Here is a 14764-nt window from a genome sequence, read left to right as displayed (position 1 = left end):
TGACAGTCAAAAACGTCTCTGGATGCTGCCAAAGCAGCCCCCAGGTGGAAACCGCTGCACTAGATAATACATAAACACAAATACCCACCTGGAAAGAGGCAGGTTAAAAACATATTGATAATCTGCAGACAGACAATGATCAGACAGATTATTTTTGTTTCTGCAGGGCAAACGCAATAGGGAATTTACGAAGGAATTGAGGTTTAGAATAAGTGAAGCTATACATCACTTTGATAAAATCACAGTGATAGGCCTTACAGAGGCTTAGGAGACAAACTGCAGCAGGGCAATGAGGGTGCAAATATATATGAAGAAAGCAAAATGCCTTTTTATAAAAGTAATTTGTTCTTTATCACTGACAGCATGTTAAAAAAGCTGGGTGGGGACAGTACACAGGGTTTATTATAATATGCTACTTCAGCGCATGTTTGAAATGTTCCAAAATAAAAAGCTAACTTTTTTCCATTCTGTTTCTCGCTTTCTTTTTTTAATGGTGCCAATTACTCACAAAATTGATTTTGCACCTACACTCTGAAAACCACTAGAATGATGATTAAGGGCACAGGTCTACAAGCTGTATGTTGGTTAGATTATATCCTATGTACACTCCATTTCTCTCATCAATAAAATAACAATAGTGCCTACCTCATAGGCTTGTTGGGTGAAATAAATAATTCCTGTAAATTGCTTAACACAGTGAAAAAATAAGTACTCAACAGGTTACCTACTTCTGTTTAGCTATCACTGCTTAATGACAAGAAAGACATAGACCTTAGTAAAAAGTTCCTTCAATTTTTCTAAACCAAATAGTTATGAGAATATAAAACGAGACACTATGTGTCACAGCAAATGTAACCAAGAATATAGTCCAACTATAATTCAAAGATACATGCACCCCTATGTTCACAAAAGCAGTATTCACAATAGCTAAGACATGGAGACAACCTAAATGTCCATCAACAGATGAATGGATAAAGATGATGTGGTACATATACACAATGGAATACTACTACCCACCATAAAAAAGAATGAAATAATGCCATTTGCAGCAACATGGATGGACTTAGAGATTATCACAGTCAGTGAAGTAGGTGAGACAGAGAAAGGCAGATATCATATGATATCACTTATATGTGGAATCTAAAAATATAATACAAATGAACTTATTTACAAAACAGAAAGAGACTCAGAGACACAGAAAACAAATTTATGATTACCAAAAGGGAAAGGGGGTGAGGGAAAGACGGATTGGGAGTTTGGGGTTAGCAAATGCAAATCATTACATATAGAATTGATAAGCAACAAGGTCCTACTGTATAGCACAGGGATATTCAATATCCCTGTGATAAACCTTAATGGAAAAGAATTTTAAAAGGAATATATATATATATATATATATGTATAACTGAATCACTTTGCTGTACAGCAGAAATTAATGCAACATTATAAATCAACTATACTTTGGTTAAAAAAAAATCTCAGAGTCCCACTGCAATGGCAATTAGTAATATACAGATGGTGATAATTTATGCAACAGTATAATTCATGTAAAAGCAGTGATAAGAAAAAAATTCAAAAAAGAAAACAGCTGTAGTTTGAAAGCTATAAAGCACACACAGATACACATAAAGCTTAATTCAAACCAACTGACTCTCAACAAACAGGGGAAATGCACCAAGCATTATTATAATGTGTCCAGTGGCTAACCAAGTGTCACATCACACAGCACTGAACTAATCTGATTAGCAAAGAGAAAGTAGAAGAATCATCTGTGCCAAAATAAAAATATAATGAGCAAGAAATAAAGTAGGGAACAAAGGAATTTAATATTCAATTTTGAACCTCAAGTGTCCTAAGAAAAAGAAGGAAGAAAATCTACCCTTTTGTCACTAACAAGCCATCTCACTTAAAAACACGCTAAAGAGTACCTTTAGAGTATTAGTAATTCTTAGGAGAAAATAAAGGAAAACAAACTACTTCCACACATATTTGCTTTAACAAGCCCATGTGCTATGTGCTCAGTCCTACAATAGACACTCTGGAGACAAGCATGAGCCACAGTCCCCTGCCCATAAGGTTTAATTCCGGGACAAAATGAGTAATACAAACGTTACTGCCACGCAAGTCCAGATGAAGGAAGAATCAATCAAATCAAAAGGCTACAGCCATAAAGGGCAGAATGGTTATGACTGTAAAAGGCAAACAAATTCCTGCAGAGGAAAACAAGGGGAAAAGGAGAGGCAGCAGTGCCAGGAAGCTACTATGAGAGAGAAGGGATTCCAACAGATTGGACTAGAAGAGGGTAGAGAGGATGGGTGAAGTTTTCAGAGGATTTTGGATTAAGTGGTATCGAGAAATGTATATGTGTGATGTCTACTATGGGAATGACCAAGTGGGCAACTGACTGAATGTGAGAGTTAGAGGAGGCCAAGAACTATCATGGCCAAGAGAACAGAAGAATGATGTTATCACTGACAGAAATATGGATACATAGAGAATAAAGGAATGTAGAAGTCAATTTGATTTCATAACTTCCGAGTTTCAGGTGATAAGAAATCCAAGTGGATTGTCTGTTAAGACAACTAAAGATGGGATGAACATCAGATGAGAAAATAGACCTTTGTCACTGCTGCCACACTGGTCCAAGTCTCTGTCATCTCTCCCTGGATTACTGCAATAGCCTCTAGCTGCTACCCTTGTCCTCATGGTCTCTTCTCAACTGGCCAGAGAGGGCCTTCAAAATGTAAGTCAGAGTATATCACTACACTGCTCAAAACCCCCCAGTGGCTCCCCATTTCACTCAGTAAAATCCAAAACCCTTATAATGGTTCACAAATCCCTTCATGATCTGCCACTGCCAACCCCCTTCCTCTCCAGCCTAATGGCCTCTTCCCTCTGCCCATCGATTCTGCCCACACTGACTTCCTTGCTTCTCCTAGAACATCCCAGGCTTGCTCCCACCTTAGGGCAAATGTGTTCCCTCTGCCTTGAAGACTCCTAGCTGGATAACTAACTCCACAAGGCTACCCTTTGCCTCTTTCAAGACTTAGTTCAAATCCCGCCTTCTCAACGAGCCCACATCTGACCACACTATTTAAAATTTCAAGCCCCACCCTCAACCTAGTACTCCTGATCCCACTTCCTGCTTTTTTCCCAGAGAACTTACCACCTTCTAGGCTGCAATGCAATTTATTTATTATGTTTACTATTTGTTACTGTCTCCTCTTACTAAAATGTAAGCACTATGAAAGCTGAGATTTTGCTCACTGAAGTATCGCAGGCCTAAGTAAAAGAGGGCTTGCAAAAACTAGGTACAAATACCAATTTTTTAAATTAACAACAAGCTGCTAAAAAGGGGTCAAAGATAATGAAAACTGGGGCTTCTCTGGTGGCGCAGTGGTTAAGAATCCGCCTGCTAATGCAGGGGACACGGGTTTGAGCCCTGGTCCGGGAAGATCCCACATGCCGTGGAGCAACGAAGCCCGTGTGCCACAACTACTGAGCCTGCGCTCTAGAACCCATGAGCCACAACTACTGAGCCTGCAAGCCACAACTACTGAAGCCCATGCGCCTAGAGCCCGTGCTCCACAACAAGAGGAGCCACCGCAAGAAAAAGCCCATGCACCGCAATGAAGAGTATCCCCTGCTCACCGCAACTAGAGAAAGCCCGCATGCAGCAACGAAGACCCAACGCAGCCAAAAATAAATAACTAAAATAAATAGATTTAAAAAAAAAAGATAATGAAAACTTGAGCAAAAAAGTCACCTTGTCTCTATCAGCTCCAAGCCTGCCCATTTCTTCCAATACTTTCTAACTCAGTAACGGTCTCACCATTCAACCAGATTCTCAAGTCAAAGAAGCTTGGAAACCATTCTAGACTTCTCACTCTTCCAGTCCCTGCCCAGTCAATTCATCACCAAAAGCTGTCAAATTTCCTCTAATATCTCTAGAACAGGAGCCCTCTTTTCCACTGCCACTGTACCAGTACAAAGATTTTCATCTCTAAACTAGACTATGAAATCCACAACTGAGCTTTTTTGCTTTGATCTAACCAGGACCATTGAACGGATTTTAGATGATGACAGAGTATGACAGGTAGCAGAAAGCTAAGTGAAGAATAGGATACTTGAAGGTGAGAGAAATAAATTTTATCTTCACTTTCTTCCCTCCTATTGATGTGCACTTATTCATATATTTGAGGTCCAGTTCAAATATTTTCTCCACTTTTGAAGCCTCTCCCATTTCCTTCAGGCAAAGTACATACTCTTTTTTGTACATAACTCTAACAGAGCACTTTCTGTAGCAATTATTTTTTCACATATCAGTTGCCCAACTGGACAGGAGTCGAGTCTTATTCTAGCGTAGAGCCTAGCATCAAAAATATCTGTTGAACAACTTTTAGTCTAGAATTGGCAATTGTAAAATGAAAACGTAAGTTTGAGCAAAGGTAGTCGTACAAAGGACAAAAGAAACAGAAGTTATCTGGTTACCAGAAAATAGTAGATAAAAATACTAAACTGAAGACCCAAGGAAAACAAAAAAAAAAGGCCAAACACATGAGGCTTTTCCATGTAGATGAGGGTAGAGAGATAAGCTAATAGAGATCCCCATGGAAATATTTAATAGAGAAAATAGATTATCTGGAATTTCACGGAGAAATCTGGAGGTGGAAGAAGGGCTAATCTAAATGGCCCTTAAAAATGAAACCCCCCCCAAAAAAAAAAATGAAACCCATTCTCTGAGATAGGAATGCTCAACTAGAAACAAATGAATTGTGTTCATCAAATGCTCATAAAATGCAGATTGTTTTAATTAAGGAGAAAGCATTGTAAAACATATCATCAGGCCCCTCTAACCCCATCACCCCAAAGACACTCAAATATTTAGAATTCAACCATTAGAAAAACTGGCTCAAAAGAGGTCTCTCAAAAACCGACAAAAGTATGTTAACTGAGAAAATAAAGCTATTAAAATTAAACTCAACACACTGAACTTAAGTGAAGGTCTAATCTTTTCTTATAAAATTCTGTTTTATAGACCTGGGCACTAGTAAAAAGAAATAAAGAGCCCAGAAAAGCAATTTTTTTTTAATAAGAAGGTACAGTTCTTTGCTTGAGAGAAAAATGGAAAAATATTCAGGATAATGTCCGCCTCCATGTATATTTCAATGTAAAATAAATGGCTTGCTCATTGTAAGATGACTCAGTCACTTACACTTTGGCAGGTTCATGACAAACCAAGCTAATACTAGAGTGGTGGCTCTTCAGCTTTTTTGGGTCCCAGATCCCTCTGAGACCCCAATGAAAGCTAGGGTCCTGTCCTGCAGAAAAACATGCAGATATACACTTAGCTAGCATTTTAAACATGTCACAGCAGTCACAGAGTCCCTGTTGTCTATTTATGACTTCCTAGAGAGCCAAGGAACCCAGCTGTACAACTGATACCTTAATGAGTAGAAATAGCAAATGACGCAAGGCTCAGAAAAGGAAATGAACCGTTAACAATTCTAGAGCATTCTTCCTGGTCCTCCAGGCAATTAAAAACACTGAACATAAAAATCTCTTCTGGTTGAATTTTATCAAGTGATATACACCCAGATATAGGTAAAATGCATGCACACACCTTAAAATACATTTGAAACCTAAAGTGTTTAAAGGTAAAATCTAATATTAATAATAGTAATAACAGCTAATAGTTACTGAGCATGTACTATATACCAAGTATTCAAAGTGTTTTAAATATATTCATATTTATGCACTAATGTAAATAACTATTATCTGTATTTCATAAATAAGGAAATTAAGGCCTAAAAAGGTGCAAAGAGAGTTAAGGAACAATGACATGAAACAGAAATGACTGAGATTAGGCAGCAAAGACCTCCCTTATAGTGCACCATCTAATAGCAACTTAGAGCTGCACTTGTATTGTCACAGTTCTACAAAGCAAGAACATATTGTACAAACTCCAGAAGAAGGATGACAATCTTGATCTTTTTCCATATTCCTGGCAAGATAATCCTTATAATATCATGTTCACTTTGGAGTACACTGTAACCAGAAACGTGAATACAAAATGTTCAAAAAGATCACAATGCTAACTAAAGGATTTACGAGGTTAGAAATGAAAGATTAATTTTGAGGGTAACAAACCTTAGCTTTCTAAACCACTGTCCTCTGTATACGTACCAGCAATGAATCATGCTTTGGAAAAATGAGCAACTTGATAAGAGGTAAAAAATCTGAAATAGGGCACCTTTTTCTACCAAGGAAGCTCAAGTTTCCCTACCTCAAGCTTTTTTCCAGACTGCTTCCTTTTTATCATATTGGTGCCAACACCTCTTCTACTCCAGGGACACACACAAAAGTAGAGAAAACCTCACAGGTTCAATAGGTCTTATTAAATCCCATCAGTTGCAAGACTAATTCAGATTCCTTGGATGTGCCTATGCTATGCCCTGCACAACGTAGCATACAATAAATATTTGTTGAATGGCTGAATCTTCTCCAGGAGAAAATGCATACGTTTAACGTTTTCTACTTCCCATAATATTACACTACAAATTATTATGGTAACAGAATAATGTAATAATACAAATCTTTTACCTTACCATTTTTTAAATTCTACGTCCCAGGGGGAAAAACAAGACTAATTTTTTTGACATCAATTTATGCAGTTATTGGCAATCCAAGACACCACAAAAAATTTATCTGAGTACAGGTGACGCCTGAACAACATGGGTCTGAACTGCACAGGTCTACTTATATGTGGATTTTTCTCAATGGTAAATACTACAGTACTACACAATCTACAGTTGTTAAGTTTGAGCACACAGAACCACAGATATGGAGGAAGCTTGGATACAGAGAGCCCCCTGTAAATTACATGCGCATTTTCAACTCTGTGAGGGCTGCTGCCCTTAACCTTCCCATTTTTCAAGGATCAACTGTATACTCTATTTAAACAATAATGTCTTAACATATTATAATTTCTTACAGCTTTTTTTTTTCTAACATCTTATCGGAGTATAATTGCCTTACAATGGTGTGTTAGTTTCTGCTGTATAACAAAGTGAATCAGCTATACATAAACATACATCCTCATATGTCCTCTGTCTTGCGTCTCCCTCCCACTCCCCCCATCCCACCCCTCTAGGTGGTCACAAAGCACCGAGCTGATCTCCCTGTGCTATGCGGCTGCTTCCCACTAGCTATCTGTTTTACATTTGGTAGTATATATAAGTCCATGCCACTCTCTCACTTCGTCCCAGTTTACCCTTCCCCCTCCCCGTGTCCTCAATCTTACAGCTTTCTTTGTAATGTTTAATGAAAATACAACAAAACCATGGATGTTTTTCTTTTAAACAACCAATAAACTTTCTGAATCAGGTAAGAGAAATTAGTTCTGTTAAAGTGAGGTGGCCTGCTGCTTTACTACTAATATGCTAAATTCAGTGAAGCTTAAAACCAAGAAACAATGAAAATAAACATATACTCTTACATATGCCACAAAAAAAGTTCCCTTTATATTTAATTCACAAACTGAAACACCTGCTCTGATTTACTGAACTGTTAAAACATCTGAGAGCAAACACACAAAAGTAAAAACTATACACAGTTTTCTTAGAAGTTGATACCAATGAAAAGAAATTAATTCCTATGCATTAAAAAGTATAGAAAGCATGCAAGAGCCAAAATATTCCCTCTAGTTTGACTAAATATTCCCTAATATTCAGCAGTACTTTTTAAAACACAACTTATAGTTACTGAATATTAATTTACCAAAACAGGCAAGGATGACCTTATCTTGGCAAAACTCATAATACTGTTTCCTCAACATCCTAGAAGACAGCTTGATGCACCACACTCTTCCACCTGCTTTGTTCTATTTCTTCATGCCCCAAATGGAAATTAAACCCTTCCAGTAACAGCCAAAATTTCATCAGTCACAGGAAAGTACTTAGCGCAGAGAAGTAGTATGATATGAATAAGAGGTAGAAAGAACAACAGGTGGAACAGCCCTGGTAATGACCTTAGAGTATGCGCTGAGAGAGAAAATCTACACAACATGTACAGGAATTGCATTTAAATAATTCTCTTCCCACTTACCTGATGAGCTCTCAGTAAACACCGTTAATGTCTGTCCTCCAACACTTTGCAAGACAAATGGATGTTCTCTAGGAGCACTGACTGAAGCTGGTTTCCCGCCAATATCATGAATGTTTGCAAGATCCTCATTCAAAGTAAATGACACCTAGGAGACACATTAACCAGAGCTTATTACAATAGATTTCTGTATTCAAAGTATCTGTACAGAAATTCTAACTATAAATCAAATACTTTTTTAATGTGAATCTTTTCCAGTCATTTTATTAAGCATTTTTTAAAAACTTTATCAAAAAATTTTTAATAATTAGTCCTAATAGGAGAATCTATCCCCTTTTCTCAGAATAATGGGGCTAATCTACCATTATATAGACAGCTTTCAAATGTTTTCTCTGGTCTATGGCTGGAAAAACTTCTATTTACAAAATAGAAATAAATTTTTTTCCTAAGGTGTCTGAGGTCAAGGAAGAAACCATGTCTTGTTATATTTATACCCCTAAATAAATTAGATAAGTATTAGGTGGATGGATGGATGGATAGACTGACAGATAGATAGACAGACAGACAGACAGATCTATCCATCCATTCATCCATCCATCTCCTAGCAAAATGCCTGGCACACAGAAGGAAAACACTGTTCGCTGAATGACCGAACATTTTAAAAGTATTAAGAAAGCGACTGTACTTGAAGCAGGGGGAAGTGAGCTATTTACTCAGGAAGCTTAAACACTCCCATAAGCAGAGGATGTCTTTCTTTTTAGATCCAGTAACTGTATGAGTACACGGTGCTGTTTTACTTTTGAATATTTCAACAAATACAACTAAATATTCGTAAGGATAACTCAATATTGAGGTTTAGAATAAAAAGACACAGTAGGTGTTCTTTCAAAATGATTTTTACCATATCTCCCCGAATTTTACATCAAAGGGATTTATAAACTTAACACACTGATCTCTTAACCACGTAGAAAGATTATGAAGTATTATTAAATGTGTCTCTACTATGTGAAAGGTACTGCAAATTATGTCCTGGACTTAATGGGTCAAAATCTAAAGCCTTCAAAACTCCAAATCAAATGCATTTGCCAACCTGAAATAATGTTTAAAGTATTACTGAAACAATACTAACTTTCATAGTACCAGAGAGGGGATATTTAGGTCAAAGTAGAAAAATGCTAAGCATGAACAGCTAGAAAGGAGCCTATTCATTCACACAAGAGTGGCGTTTATACTAGTATGTGTTCCTGACCAGCCACCAGCTTGATGTGGAGTTTTCCAGAATGCAAACACTACCCTCTCTTTACTATTACTAATGTATAGTAAAATAATCTAATGTTTTAAATAAAATTTCCATAGAAATAATCTTACCTCGGTCCTTCCTTGATTTCTGAAAGAGAGGAAAGAAAAAATTTTCAATTATTTAATTTCATATTTTTTTCAAATGTAAGCTAAGAACTAAAAGAAATAATGCTACTTCATATTTACATAAAAATATTACATTTACAGAGATTAACTAATATTTATCCTTGGCTCTCCTAAACTATTCTATTTGTAATCCTATAGGAAAAACAAATACACATTAATCCCACATGAGTATTTTAGATATTATGAGTTTGTGTCTCTTAACACTATTACAACCTGACCTAATAATATTTTATCCAAATAATGATCTTATTACAATTCTTATTTTAATTTCTGAGTATTTTAATTTATTATTTATTTATTATTTTTGGCTGCGTTGGGTCTTCGTTTCTGCATGCGGGCTTTCTCTAGTTGCGGCGAGCGGGGGCTACTCTTCGTTGCGGTGTGTGGGCTTCTCATTGCGGTGGCTTCTCTTGCTGCGGAGCACGGCTCTAGGCATGCTGGCTTCAGTAGTTGTGGCACACGAGCTTAGTAGTTGTGGCTTGTGGGCTCTAGAGCACAGGCTCAGGAGTTGTGGCGCACGGGCTTAGCTGCTCCACGGCATGTGGGATCTTCCTGGACCAGGGCTCGAACCCGTGTCCCCTGCATTCACAGGTGGATTCTTAACCACTGCGCCACCAGAGTAGCCCTCTGAGTATTTTTAGCATTCAGCAGCATGTGAATGGCATATTTAATACCAGATATATAGAACTTCAACAAATTTTACTATTTATTTTGTCTAGCTGAAGAAGTTTCACTTACCTAACAAAATCTTAAAGATCAAAAATTATTTTTAAATTATAAGCAATTTTCTCTGCTATAAAAATAATATATGCCCATGTAGAAATAATTTTATTACAGACAAGCCAAAAGTTTTAAATTAGCCAAGATTCTACTGTTAACATCTACTGCTATCCCCAGTAAATATCCTTCCATACGATTTTTATTTGAATTACATTTTTTAATTTTTCTTTTTCTTTTTTTAATAAATATGGGATCAATGTACACCCTAATAATAGCCTAATTAAAAAAAAAATCATGTATTAAATACCTGAAAAGTACTGAGTGGAAGGCCCCTATCCCCAGCCAGCAGAAGATATAAAAGCTAAATCCAGGGGCTTCCCTGGTGGCGCAGTGGTTGAGAGTCCGCCTGCCAATGCAGGAGACACGGGTTCGCGCCCTGGTCCGGGAAGACCCCACATGCCGCGGAGCGGCTGGGCCCATGAGCCATGACCACAGAGCCTGTGCTCCACAACAGGAGAGGCCACAACAGTGAGAGGCCCGCATACCACAAAAAAAAAAAAAAAAAAAAAAAGCTAAATCCATAACTATAAAGTGAGATAAATTTTAATTTTAATTAAGAGAGCCACAGTGTGCTAGGATTAGGTAGGCGTACACCACTTCTTCCATTTTAAGAGTTAAGGACTGGCTCAACAAGAGGCAGCTTTTGAGCTATAGTATCAAACGTAAAACAGATAGCTAGTGGGAAGCAGCCGCATAGCACAGGGAGATCAGCTCGGTGCTTTGTGACCACCTAAAGGGGTGGGATACCTAGGGTGGGAGGGAGGGAGACGCAAAAGGGAAGAGATATGGGAACATATGTATATGTATAACTGATTCACTTTGTTATAAAGCAGAAACTAACACACCATTGTAAAGCAATTATACTCCAATAAAGATGTTAAAAAAAAAAAAGTAAATAGCTAAGTGGGACTTTCCTGGCAGTCGAGTGGTTAAGACTCTGCACTTCCACTATAGGGGACGCAGGTTTGATCCCAGGTCGGGGGAACTAAGATCCTGCATGCTTCGTGACAGGGCCAAAAAAAAAAAGCAAAGTAAATTGCTAAGCAAAGCCAGGAAAATGTGATCAGATTTGGCTGGGGGGGAAAGTACAAAATAAAGAATAGTAGGAGATGAACTATAAAGGAGAAATGGGGCCAGACCATATAAGATCTTGAATATCACAGCACAGAGCATGGACTTCACTCTTTAGGCAATGGAGAGCTACAAGCATTGTTTGAACCAAAGTATAACAAGTACAAAGACATGTTCCAAGAAACTGACATCAGAAAATATACATAGAATGGATATGAAGACCAGTTAGAAAACTACTAGTTCTCCATAACACCCGGCTGAGTTCCAACCTGTCTTCCTTCAGTGGTTCAGTCATTCACTGTCATTAAGTGTCTGCTATACATCCACTAGGCACTGTGACAAGTGCATGGTATAGTATGAGTATAGGTCTTTATCCTCAAGAAGGTCTCAGTCTAATGAAAAAAAAAAACAGCTCCAATCCATGAACAACTACAAACAGGACAATAACTTCAAGACAGAGGTATAACAAACTGTCATGGAAATGCAGATATGAAAGCTAGGAAAAGATGAACTGAGTGGGGGATGAGATCAACAACAAGTGGCCATTCCAGGCTAAGAGAAGAATCCAACTAAACACCAGAAATGAGAAAGTATCCAGCATAGTCCTTCTAACATCAGTGAACGGTAGGTTGGAGTCAAGTGGTAAAGAGCCTTTTAGGCCAGACTAAGGATTCCAGATTCTTACAGAGATTCATTTACTGTAGGAATTCCCAGTCTTTCATACATTAAAATACAATATCAATCTTCTTTTTGTTGGGGAAGTACCTAGAAGCGAGGTGAAAAAAGTTTAAGATTTCACATAAAAATAATGAATTTCCAGCTTCTCTTACAAGACCGGAAGATCTGGCAACAATGTGCTCCCAATTCAGCATGACAACAATCCCCTCAACATGCAGACAGTCAGGCACTGAATTCACTACAGTCCCTTCCCTATCTCTCCAGAACTTTCCTTGTAGAGGAATTGAATTTAGCTACCCTAAGAGAGAGGCACTGTAGGCAAAGCAAAGGGAAAGACACAGAAGGCACTCACGTAATGTTTACTGAATTGAACTGAGGTTAATGCAGAAACGCATATAAAAAGTAATGAAGGCCTGAACCAGACAGCTGTAGAATTCAAGGAGGAGTGTGGCCATCATCAAAAAATCTAGAAACAATAAATGCTGGAGAGGGTATGGAGAAAAGGGAACACTCTTGCACTGCTGGTGGGAATGTGAATCGGTACAGCCACTATGGAGAACAGTATGGAGGTTCCTTAAAAAACTACAAATAGAATTACCATATGACCCAGCAATCCCACTACTGGGCATATACCCTGAGAAAACCATAATTCAAAAAGAGTCATGTACCAAAATGTTCATTGCAGCTCTATTTACAATAGCCAGGAGATGGAAGCAACCTAAGTGTCCATCATCGGATGAATGGATAAAGAAGACGTGGCACATATATACAATGGAATATTACTCAGCCATAAAAAGGAACGAAATTGAGTTATTTGTAATGAGGTGGATAGACCTAGAGTCTGTCATACAGAGTGAAGTAAGTCAGAAAGAGAAAGACAAATACCGTATGCTGACACATATATATGGAATTTAAGAAAAAAAAATGTCATGAAGAACCTAGGGGTAAGACAGGAATAAAGACACAGACCTACTAGAGAATGGACTTGAGGATATGGGGAGGGGGAAGGGTAAGCTGTGACAAAGCGAGAGAGAGGCATGGACATATATACACTACCAAACGTAAGGTAGACAGCTAGTGGGAAGCAGCCGCATAGCACAGGGAGATCAGCTCGGTGCTTTGTGACCGCCTGGAGGGGTGGGATAGGGAGGGAGACGCAAGAGGGAAGAGATATGGGAACATATGTATATGTATAACTGATTCACTTTGTTATAAAGCAGAAACTAACACACCATTGTAAAGCAATTGTACTCCAATACAGATGTAAAAAAAAAACACCACTGATAGAAGAGGAAATGACTGAAAGTGGGCAGCAAAGGAAAAAGGATGGATTAAAGATCATGCTGCCATTTCCCGTCAGTGACTAGAAATCACCCAGATGCAATTAGGGAACACAGGAGGGGAGGTCAACTTCCTTTTCATATACAGTTGACCCTTGAACAATGCAGGGGTTAGAGCAGAGACGACACCCTCTATGTTCATGGTTCCATGTCCATGGATTCAACCAACAGCAAACGTGTGGAACTGTAGCATATACTGACTGAAAAAAACCCATGTAATCAGTGGACCTGTGCAGTTCAAACTCTTATTGTTCAAGGGACAACTGTATATATTATAATAGCACCTTAGTTGGAATGATAAGAGATTGATCAACTCTGGATGAGTTAATTTTCTAGAATAAATATTAACCCTTGAAAACTTAAAATTTATGTTAAAAGGATCATGTATTGCTTTGTCGTGGTATATGTATGTATGAAGTATACATGACCTTTTGTCATTCTACATTACAACTAAAATATACCCTTCCCACGATGATCTGTGGTCAAAGTTATAAACATCCACTATTGTAAAACACAGTAATGGCTTCAGAAATGGATGAAGTAAACCCTGGCCCACCCTTTCACCGAAAGTCTCATAATGTTTCTCGTTACTCTGAGTCTGGTTCTCAATACTCCACAGATAATTCTTTCGACTCCAACCTCGTTCCTCTCGCCTTTTTAAAAAAAATTAATGTCTTTCCTTTTTCTTACACTCTTAAAATACATCTTAGATTTGACACCAATGGGGCCAGACTTTTCACTAATCACTGATAACCAATAAATCACCTGCTTCTTCAGGATAAGAAAACCAACCAAACAATAATAATAATAGCCCTGTGCTCCCACAGGATTTTTTGTGGTTTTTGTTTTGTTTCATTTTGAATTCCTATTCATATGTCCCCTTCTTGAATAATATAGCTCAAAAACTAATAGGGGAGGCCAAGCAAGGTAGGCATCTGCAGAGTGGGTTGAGCAGAGCAGTCATAGCCCAAGTGGAAAGGAAGCGCCTGGGGTAGAGAGGGCAGGCCGGGGCAAGGTGCCAGAGCCCATGGGGTAAAGGAGGGCACCCCATAACGGAACAGCTCAACAAGAAATGGGTCAGAGCCTAGTGAGGCGAGGGCATCCACATGGAAGGACAGACTGAAACAGGCTATTGGAGCCCTAGCAGGGTAAGGAGGCACGCCTTTGAGGAGAGGGCAGCCTCACAACAGGGGGTGGAAGCCTAGAAGGGCTGAGGAGAGCATCCCTGTGGAGGGCAGCAAAGGTTAACAACAGCCTAACAAGGGTTGCTATAGCGCAAGGAGGGTGAGGAGGGCAATCACCAATGCGGGGAGAAGTGGGGGACTCTGAACAAGTAAGAACAAAGGCCTGAACAAATAAGTGAATAT

The 14764-nt window shown here is 38.5% G+C and overlaps 1 protein-coding gene across 1 annotated transcript in view; it reads right to left on the bottom strand.

The window, feature by feature from the left end:
- The window catches only part of GTF2F2 (general transcription factor IIF subunit 2), a 150464-nt gene that overhangs the window by 115779 nt on the left and 19921 nt on the right, over positions 1 to 14764 (bottom strand). Inside the window, exons 3-4 of the mRNA XM_067713652.1 lie at positions 9472 to 9490; positions 8107 to 8251 (exon numbers count right to left, since the gene is read on the bottom strand). Coding sequence (XP_067569753.1) covers positions 8107 to 8251; positions 9472 to 9490 — 164 coding nt within the window. The remainder of the gene's footprint in view (positions 1 to 8106; positions 8252 to 9471; positions 9491 to 14764) is intronic.

Source organism: Pseudorca crassidens, chromosome 18 (genome assembly GCF_039906515.1).
Source record: "Pseudorca crassidens isolate mPseCra1 chromosome 18, mPseCra1.hap1, whole genome shotgun sequence".
NCBI lineage: Eukaryota > Metazoa > Chordata > Mammalia > Artiodactyla > Delphinidae > Pseudorca > Pseudorca crassidens.
This window is presented reverse-complemented; position numbering and strand designations above follow the sequence as displayed.